Raw genomic sequence first — 11,178 nt, 5'->3', positions numbered from 1 at the left:
ACTCATAGAAAATCACAACTTGTTTAATTTTTTATGTTTACTAGTATGTGCCCGCTCGTGCGATGCACGACTTCATCGAAATTGAACAATAGTATAAATAAATAAATATTAAATATATATATATATATATATATATATAAGTAAATATAAACATATATGATCTCAATAAAAAATAAATTATCCACAATATAATCTCAATAAAAATATCAATCTGAAAACATTCGAATTTTCAATTTTTGAAATAGCAATTAACTGATTTAATTGATAAAGTGTATAAATATATAAACTGTGAAATATCAAAAGCAAGTATAGATGATAATACGTATCATTATGGATCATATAGTATTCTAAGATGTACAAAACTATTTATTTACATATGGTATAGCTATAGATTAATATAGTTTTCGAATACATATTTAAATCATATTTATGTGGTCATTTTGTTTTTGCTCAAATTTTAAAATAAAGTTACTATCAACATATACAATTTTTTATCAATTGGAAAGTGAAAAAATAAAGGATTTAACATGAGATATGTATCATTCATTTTCAAAAATAAAATGTATACAATTTCAGTAAATTTAAATAAATGTGCTACTACAAAATTAAACTCTTCAATTTACTAATACATAGTAAAAACATAAAAAAAAAAAAAATGAAAGAATATGGAAAAATGAATGAAAGAACCATAACATTTAAAAAATGAGAAATGAGAGAGGATATGATAGAGGAGAGAGAAAAAAAAATAATTTTGTGACTTTAAACTATAATTTTTTATTGGTTTTAAATTTATTTTTTATAATCTTTACATCAAATTAAAGATATCGTCATTATCTTTAATTTAACACCCATGTTGAATATTTTTTTATAAATTAAAGTTGATGATTTTAAGAGAGAATCAAAAACTACAAAAAGAAAAATAAAGAGAGAGAAATTTTGATGGGAAAAAATTTACGTTAAACTTCTCTTTTATATTATATATAGATATATAGATATATAGATAGATAAGACCTACCAAACATGAGAATGTTATTTATCCACTTTATTATCAAAATATTGAAATACAATGAGAAATTAGTATGTACTCCTATTTTATATATTTTATTATTTTTAAAATTTTAAATTATGTCAAAATATCATTATCTATGGATTAGATTAATTGGCAACAAAAAAATTATGTTAATTTAAATATTAATATTTGATTTAAAATAGTGTATAATAACAATATTATCAACTTAATAAGTATAATATTAAATTTAATAAATATTGTATAATAATAATAATAATTAAATTTACAGATTGTAAAACTAATAATTTAAGTCAATCTCATTTTGAGCAAAATAACACAATACCATCAATATGACAAAATTAATAGCTATCATTTAATTTAACAATTTTGAACTCTTAAAAGTCCAAATCATATTATTAGTAAAGTACATATTTAAATTACCTAAAACTAAATAAAAATTCATGAATAATACGGATAATATAAAAAACTTAACACAAAATATATTTATATAAATAAATAAATAAATAATACACATAATTAAATGAATTTATATAATGTTTTAAATTTCTAATTTTTGGATATATAATCAAATTAAAGATCTTTTTATTTCTCTTCTTTTTTCGTCAACGTTATTTGTTTGTTTGAATATTCGAATTAATTATTTTCTTCAATATAAAAGCTCATATTTTATATAGTCCATATAGATTGCTATAATGTTATTTGTTTGAATATACAAAATACACCCAACAATAGTTTCATTTCATCTTTCATGTGTTTTTGCTCGGGAAAAATACGAAAGGTACGTTGATTTTAAATATAGTGTCTAAATCGCAAAACGGGTTAAAAATGGTGATTTATTTAGCGATTAACCGTTAACTAAACATCTATTACAGAATTTGGAGCAAAAACCTCATGACCGATGGAATCCAAGCAACCGAACCCTGTGACCTGTCACAACAAATACACACGTCTCTAACCCCACTGATGCTGTGTTAGTCAAAAACAAGAGTTTCCAATGATCATCAAACATCGATATATTAACACAAACTAATGCCCTAGGATACACCACCCCTACAGTTTATTTTACACTACATCAGAGTTCTTAATCAAAATAGCTAACATGCACATCTACAACGCGTACAGGATTATTGGAGTCATTATGTCTGATTAATTTGCTAGAGGTGAGGCTTGGAGGAACCTGTGTTTGTGTATCAGCAAGTTCTCTCACCCTTGACAGAATCTGAGCAGGAATGGGAACTGATGCATGCTTCCGAGAACTCTGCATCTGTAAATCCACCCAACATTGTCAACCTACTCCATGGGGAAATGATGCGAGTAAAATCATAAAATATTATAGAACACGGAAACAGTGTAAATATAAGTTTTTTGAATTCAGCAAATATAAACATTTATCAACAAACAAAATACTGTCTCGGTGCATGGACAGCTTGAATAAGAACTTCAGGGCAGAGGCAGACTTGAATCACACATAGGTGTTATGCAACATTAGCTTTCACCCTCCTAAAAGTTTCAAAGCTACCATGTTAAAACAATTTATTGTTTTGATTTTTATCAAGAAATAGGTTCTTGGCAACTATCTCCTCTGGGATAAAATGAAACAAAGGCAGTGGGGACTACATACAGGATAGATAGAGATATCATGTTTAACTGCACCATATACGAAGAAAGAATATGTGGCTCACCCCATTTCCTGTTGGTGATTCAGCCATGCTGGCTCTCAGGAGATTCCTCCATTTGTCCTGTAGGATGATTTCACCTTCTCAAACTATTCTAATAGTGAAAACCAGAAGACCAACTGTATAGAGTATGCGATTGACCTCCTAGCCACTTACCTTTAGGTCAACTGATGTTCGGTAAGAATATGAAGCAAAAGCAAGGCGTTTGATCTCTGACCATCTACCAGCACCATATTTTGAAACACCCTCAACCAGTTTAACAACTTCACCGAGTGTCCAAGGTCGATGATGCTTCCTCCTCATTCCTCCATTTGCAGTAGGTACAGTGACAACATCGTCATCTGAATTAGACTTCAACGTTTCCATACTTTTTAGTTTCACTTCCTGCTCCAACTGAAGAGTTTTCCTTTCTGTTTCTGAAGTGCATCTCTCCGAATAAGCAACAGACTACACACATATAGAGGTTCCACAATTTAACAACTTTTGACGGGAACTGATAAATAATACATAAGCTGTATAGCATAAAAACTTCAAACAAAGAAGCTGAAACAGTAGCAGATATGGAATTATTGGATGAGGGAGAAAGAAACATAATCAAACAAGAAGAGATTATTTCCCAGAAAATTCCATGATGCAATTTTCACCATGCCATTCAACATATCCCGCAGGGTTCTCTGTTCAGATATTATGCTTTAGTTCTCTTTTAGCATAGTACAAACTAATTTGAGTTTGCCCACTGCCTGACTTGCTCCTTCAACTCAACACTTCACAAGTCGACAGACACGCAGAAAAATAATACACAGGTGATCAGGTAACCATATACATTGTTCATAAACCACGGAAATAATCAGAGTATAAAAAAATAAAAGCTCAACAAAAACAAATGTATGATGTCAACTTTACCAGAGTCACAAAATTTTTCCTTGGACGGCTCCGGCGAATGCGATTGACGTATGGAACCTGAATTCCAAAACCTCCAAGAGAATCTTTCCTTGTGAGATATCTCCGATCTAGTCCAAAATTCTGAATAGGTCTAACACAAACTTCTTCAGATGGCTGGTCACATGCGGGGGGTTCAAGTGAGGAGGCAGTTTGTGCACCAGAATCTCTGGATTCTCCTTCAGAAATTTCTTCAATATACCGTCTTGTGGGCTTTCGAACTCGTTTTACTGGTCTTTGTTCTGTGTCAGTATCATTACTTTCACAATTATCTTGACTAACAGAACTTTGTATTGCCATAGCATTACCAATTGGGTGGGTTTCGATGGGTTCATCATGGACAGTGGTTGGACTTTCATCTGTCTCCAGAGCAGATGTAACTACACAATCAACCAAAACAGAACCATCCATACTTTGACTGGTTTCATCTTTACCTTTCTTCACCACTCTGTTATCAGAAATTACTAGAGTTGTGGTAGAGAAATCACAGGAATTAGTCAATCCCATAATAATTCTCCTTTTGAGCCACTCTTTGTCTTTCACAGAAGTTTGTCTTCCAAATGTCGCGTGAAAAATCTCCTGAAGATCTTTAACTGACAGGTTGTCGAGGTGTATTTCCCCATTCAACAGTGAGAAATCAGGTCTAAAGTCAGCACCAACAGGAGAGTTGGAGGTTTTGGCCTTGTTTGATTCATCTAAATGCTTTGAGCATCCCTCTACACTCCCAGATTGGCATTCACTGACATCAATTGCATTTGGAACCAATTTAGAGATCTTATCCTGCATGGTAAAATTTAACATGCATATTATTGCAGCAAAAATGTTGAGCAGATCTGTTACATTCTGTAACAAACAAATCTTTGAAATGCACATGTCTTAAACAAACATGACTATGTTAGAATTAAATTTTACAGACAAAAGTAAACAATATCGTTGGCGATATTTAGGGACAGAATGGGATACAAGCGACTCCACTGAAAAGGATTAGAGTGACCATTTGAAGAAGTTTGACCATTCCTTGCTTTTGACATCCAGCATAGTAGGACTCTATCAAACAAATATTGGTGTCATACAATAGCTTAACATGGCTGAAACACCAACTTAATTACCTCATGCTTAACATCTACTTCTATATAACCAATTTCAGCTTCAGGTGACAAAATTTGCTTTTCTCTGCCAACTTCTAGGACCTTAAGCTGTGTCTGACCTGCAGGGAAAAAAGAAAAATTAATCTAGATATCACAGAAATATAAAACACAAAGTAAATGAAATGGCAAGTTAGAGAAATGTGCGATGATCTTCCCCAAACTATGCAGAAGCAAAAAATACATACACTTATAAGTTGTAAGTCACCAGGAGAAAAGTATCACAAAGCTGCTATCCAGGCTCAAATTTGATCCTGTAGGTATATTCGCTTATTGCTTGTCAACTGATATAAAGGAAAAAGGTATAGCAAGGTGCCCTGCTAAGGGGACCTGGGGACGAATGCCACAATGTCGTGCATTTGGTGGAAGTCAACTCTAGAACCACAACAGTCAAGATTTCAATGCCTGGTAAGGCTCTAGCTGCATTCACTGCCCTAATGAAGATGAACTATGGATAAAAAGTTTTCAAAGACATTGATAAGACACCTCCAAGATGTTCTGGATTGGGAGGAAAATCTCAAACTTGTTCAAACACAGTCCCAAGAGGACCCCATCAGCAGTATAAGCATGGGTATGAATAATTTACTTGAGTTCATTTTCATGTGCTAATGTGGATCCATTCCTAAGCACCAACTCGGCCAGGATCGTGCAGCAATTTTCAGCTTTAGTTTTGTTTTGCAATGCATAAAAGATGGGAAATGTGTAGCAAGCTAAGCATAAACCAGGGGGATGTGGTTTTGCTTCTTCAACAAAATACATGTGTATTAACTTAGATAACTGCTATGCATGATGTGTTAAAATGGAAATTGCAACTGTAACACGCATTTAACGTACAGAAACAAATGAATAAAATTTTGGTACTGGACCTGAGCTCTCAAACTCAGCTGTTTTTGAAGCACATGGTTTACTCCCACTATTTATACTGCATCCTAGAGTCTGGCCATCGTCTATATTTCTTACTTTGCACTTATCATCTTCAATCAAGTCTTCGACTGCTATAACTTCATCATCTGTTGCAGGTACTAATCTCCCATTGCCATCAACCTTAAATTTTACAAGAGGTGCAGGTTAATTTAATCAGGGACAGAGGAAAACCACTACAAAATTCCTGCCTCAAAAAGAATCACAGTACATGGGCAACCAATCATATTTTCCATAAAACAATCAAACTGAAAATGAAAAGCAAGCCCAAATCATAATACAAATACTTCCTCATTAGAACCACTTAAATAACAATTTTCACAAAAATTTATTGATTAATGGCAGATAAAGTTGTACCCGAACGAGCTGGTAAACAATAGGGTCTGCAGTGTCTTGCGACCGAAAATCTTCATCTCTAGCTTCCTCATCTCCCAGCATATCAACCACTGTTTCCATTGATAACAAAGCATATGCCACTCAGATACAATGACTGCCAACAATGAAAAATAAAATAAATACAAAACCTTTTCCACAGAAACGTAAATTTCTCAGTTGAAGTCAAAATCTCGAATAATTGCAAATTAATTTAACGCATGCATGACATGTAAACATGCTCATCAAATTAAAATCATTATGCTTCTCCTACATCACATACACAATAAATTCCACCAGCATTTCCTTCTTCGCAGATAAAATTGCTAACAAACAGATACATAAATTAATATACATTACTACATGTAACAATATTCAGCTAAAAAACTGGCAATTACCAAAAAGGGGGGGGGGGGGTAAATTAACTTACCACAAAATTGTACCCGAACTCCGATCAAATAAATAGAATAATCCGGCCACGGAGAAGTGAAAATTTTCAGTGAATATATTTTTTATGAGTTTGGGGATTTCGAATTTTTCAGTTCAGAGTGAGGTTTTCTGCTTTTGCTTCGTGAGCACGCTGGTTGTACTACCAAAAGAGCCCGGAATCCTAACTATCGAATTAACTGGATCCGAAAGTGGATATGGAGTCCGGATATGTTTTGATCATTTCTGAAATGACAAAATTGACCCCCGAGAGCACGTTCTAGTTTTCTCATTTTAAAAGGATAAAAAGGTAAAAGCAAAATTGTTACTCGTCCCATTATAGGTCACGCATATTAAAAAATTCTACATAGTACTCCTTCCGTCCACCAATCAACTTCCCATTTGGTGGTCGGCACGGAAACTAAGAAAGTTGAAAAATGTGGTGTAAAAGACTAAAAGGGTAGTGTTAATGTATAGTGATTAATTTTACTAATCTTTCACTAGCTATTTGACATTATTTTAATGCCTTGACTTAAAGTTTTTCTTTTTTTGATAAGCTATTTATTTATTCTTTTTTTTACACTTTAAATAAATAAACTAAAAATTCAGAAAATAAATAAATAAATAAACTGGAAATAAATAAACTGAAAATAAATAAACTGAAAATTTGAAAATAAATAAATAAATAAATTGGAAATTCAGAAAATAAATAAATAAACTGGAAATAAATAAACTGGAAAATAAATAAACTGAAAATTCAAAAATAAATAAATAAATAAACTGAAAATTCAGAAAATAAATAAATAAATAAACTGAAAATTTAGAAAATAAATAAATAAACTGAAAAATAAATAAACTGAAAATTCGAATATAAATAGCTAAATAAATAAACTGAAAATTCAAAAATAAATAAATAAGTAAACTGAAAAATCGGAAAATAATTAAATAAACTGGAAAATTCGAATGTAAATAAATAAATAAATTGAAAATTTAGAAAATAAATAAATAAATAAATTGGAAATAAATAAATAAATAAACTGGAAATTCAGAAAGTAAATAAATAAATAAACTGAAAATAAATAAATAAATAAATAAACAGAAAATTCAAAAATAAATAAATAAATAAATAAACTGGAAATTCAGTAAATAAATAAATAAATAAACTGAAAATTCAAAAATAAATAAATAAATAAACTGGAAATTCAGAAAATAAATAAATAAATAAACTGAAAATTTAGAAAATAAATAAATAAACTGGAAAATAAATAAACTGAAAATTCGAATATAAATAGCTAAATAAATAAACTGAAAATTCAGAAAATAAATAAACTGAAAATTCGAAAATAAATAAATAAATAAATAAATAAACTGAAAATTCAAAAATAAATAAATAAATAAACTAAAAAATCGGAAAATAATTAAATAAACTGGAAAATTCGAATGTAAATAAATAAATAAATAAACTGAAAATTTAGAAAATAAATAAATAAATAAATTGGAAATAAATAAACTAAAAATTCAAAAATAAATAAATAAATAAACTGGAAATTCAGAAAGTAAATAAATAAATAATCTGGAAATTCAGAAAATAAATAAATAAATAAATAAACTGAAAATTCAAAAATAAATAAATAAATAAACTGGAAATTCAGTAAATAAATAAATAAATAAACTGAAAATTCAAAAAATAAATAAACTGGAAAATAAATAAACTGATAATTCGAAAATAAATAAATAAACCGAAAATTCAGAAAATAAATAAATAAACTGAAAATAAAATTTTCAGAAAATAAATAAACTGAAAATTCAGAAAATAAAAAATAAACTGAAAATTTTTAAATATCCTACTCTATTTAATTAAAATCAAAATTGGATTAATTAGATAAGTAATGATAGAGTGTGGTGGGTCCAATTGATAATGTGTAGTGATTTAAAAAGTAATGGAGGGTATATAAGTCCAAAAAGCAGAGTGGGAAGTTAATTGGTGGACAAAATTTTAGAGGCAAATGGGAAGTTGATTGGTGGACGGAGGGAGTATATTATATCAAAATAAATCTTATCCTACGTGGCATCCTATAATCTTTTCATTTTAATTTTTCTCAATTCTCATTCATTTTTACATATTATAGCAAAATAAATCTTATCCTACGTAGCATCGTATAATCACTTCATTCTAATTTTTCTCAATTCTAATACATTTTTATTTATTTATATATTTATAATCAATTTTTTTATATTATAGCAAAATAAGTCCTATCGTACGTGGCATCGTATAATCAATTCATTTTAATTTTCCTCAATTCTCATTCATTCTTATTTATTTATACATTTCTAATCAATTTTTACATTTAAAAACTATTAATAATCATATAAATTTATAAATAAATTCTATACTATTAGGGTATGACTGATATGCAGGAATGGAATGGGAATGGAATGGTGATTTCTGCGTCGATTCTTAATCTTATGGCTGGTACAGACTTTGTGATGGGAATCACCATTCCCGATGGAATGCTTATTCCCATGCATATCGGATTAGCCATTCCTCCCCTCCTACATGGTATTGTGTACTCTCACGGATATGATATTACTTAAAAATAAAAGTTTATTTATTTTAAAAATAATAATTGTAAAAAATAGAATAATTTAATAATAATAAAAGATTATTAATAATATAATAAATAATAAAATGTAACAAATAATAATTAAAAATAATAAAATAATGATAAATAATAATAATAAAATGTAATAATAAAAAATGTAACAATTAATAATTATAAAATAATAGTAATAATAATAATTATTATTATTATTATTATTATTATTATTATTATTGTGAGATTACTTCAAATAAAAATTTATTTATTTTAATTAATAAAAAGATTACTTAAAAATAAAAATATATTTTTTAAATAATAATAATAATACTCATCCTACTATCCTTCTCATCCATACTATCTGTAAAAAAAATAATAAAAATAGTAGTATTATTATTTAATATAATAAAATGTAACAAATAATAATAAATTATAATAAGATAATAATAATAATAATAATAATAATATATTATTATTATTATAATATTATTATTATTATTATTGTGAGATTACTTAAAAATAAAAATTTATATATTTTAAATTAAATAAAAAGATTACTTAAAAATAAAAAATTATTTTTTTAAATAAAATAATAATAAATACTAAAAATTGTAAAAAAATTAATAATAAATAATAGTAGTTATTATTATTATTATTAATATAATAATAAAATGTAACAAATAATAGTATAAATTATAATCCCTCCTCTATCCTCCTATATCTTTATCTTCTTATTCTTATTTTCTTATTCTTCTTCTTCTTTCCTTCCTCTCCATTCATTTCTTGTAAATATCAACCATGGGAATACTACATTTCATTCCATTTCATTCCCATTGTCATTTCATTCCAAAATTCATTTCATTCCCTTCTAATTCCATTCCTGCATACCAACCATCACCTTAAATAATCGTATAAAACTATTAGATAAAGTCTGTACTATTAAATAATTGTAGATAAATTCAGCATATTCATTTAATTATAAATCCTACATATCCATTTGATTATCGGAACCCAACCAAATTAAAACACATTAGCACTTCGAGGGTCCATTCGTCTGTTTTCAAATGCTTGAAATCCCTCCCAACCTCATACCAACTTTTATTATATATATAAACTGAATGACCAACAAGAACTCTTAAATAATCCACCCGAAAAATCCATCTTTTTCACATTTTTTTCACCTGAAAAATTTAACTTAATAAAATGATGGCTACGTGGCATCATATAATCACTTAATTCTAATTTTCCTCAATTCTCATTCTTTTTTATTTATTTATACCTTTCTAATCAATTTTTACATTTAAAAACTATTAAATAATCATATAAATTTATAGATAAATTCTATACTATTAAATAATCGTATAAAACTATTGGATAAAGTTTGTACTATTAAATAATTGTATAAAACTATTAGATAAAGCCAACATATCCATTTAATTATAAATTCTACTATATCCATTTGATTATCGGAACCCAGCCAAATTAAAACACATTAGCACTTCGAGAGTTCATTCATTTGTTTTCAAACGCCTGAAATCCCTTCCAACCTCATACCAACTTTTCTTATATATATAAACTCAATGACCAACAAGAACTCATCATGCCTCACAATCCACCCTTTTTTCACCCGAAAAATTTAACTTAATAAAATGATGGCATCCAGAATAGGAATCCTCATACCCACTTAATTGAGATTGTTCTAAGTGTGACTAAAACTTAAATAAAGTATACCAATAAATTAATCCACGAAAAAGCAATCAATTCAAATGTCAATTCATTTTTTAGAAAAGATATTCTTCAACTAAATGTTATAAATAAATAAAATACATGCATATGCCCAATCTATCTACATATATAAAATAGTAAAATAAATCATATCCTACGTGGCGCCCTATAATCACTCTATTTTAATTTTCTTCAATTTTCATTCATTCTTATTTTTTTCTAAATTTTTAATCAATTTCCATATCTAAAAAAGATTTATATTTGTATTTTATTTTATTATATAATATTAGTTTAAGTTTATCACATCATACTCACAAATTAATATGTATATATATAATACGTTTATG

At 28.0% G+C, this 11,178-nt stretch overlaps 1 protein-coding gene across 7 annotated transcripts; it reads right to left on the bottom strand.

Annotated features, from left to right (window-relative positions):
• Positions 1 to 1,747: 1,747 nt before the first annotated feature.
• On the bottom strand, positions 1,748 to 6,712 carry LOC131013123 (uncharacterized). Of its 7 annotated transcripts, none has more exons than XM_057941146.1 (9): positions 6,514 to 6,706; positions 6,069 to 6,201; positions 5,657 to 5,834; positions 4,755 to 4,852; positions 3,610 to 4,425; positions 2,863 to 3,153; positions 2,713 to 2,769; positions 2,208 to 2,320; positions 1,748 to 1,957 (listed from the first exon to the last, which is right to left on the bottom strand). In XM_057941146.1, the coding sequence occupies exons 2-8, from the start codon at positions 6,165 to 6,167 to the stop codon at positions 2,234 to 2,236; spliced, it is 1,626 nt and encodes a 541-aa protein (XP_057797129.1). In that variant the 5' UTR covers positions 6,168 to 6,201; positions 6,514 to 6,706; the 3' UTR covers positions 1,748 to 1,957; positions 2,208 to 2,233. The 7 variants fall into 7 exon arrangements, with proteins under 7 accessions (XP_057797129.1, XP_057797126.1, XP_057797127.1 ...); XM_057941143.1 differs by having other exon boundaries at positions 2,208 to 2,294; XM_057941144.1 differs by having other exon boundaries at positions 2,208 to 2,294; positions 6,069 to 6,157.
• Between the last annotated feature and the right edge of the window lie 4,466 nt (positions 6,713 to 11,178).

Source organism: Salvia miltiorrhiza, chromosome 2 (genome assembly GCF_028751815.1).
Source record: "Salvia miltiorrhiza cultivar Shanhuang (shh) chromosome 2, IMPLAD_Smil_shh, whole genome shotgun sequence".
Taxonomy (NCBI): Eukaryota; Viridiplantae; Streptophyta; class Magnoliopsida; order Lamiales; family Lamiaceae; genus Salvia; species Salvia miltiorrhiza.
Note: the sequence above shows the minus strand (reverse complement) of the source record. Positions and strands in the feature narration are given on the sequence as shown.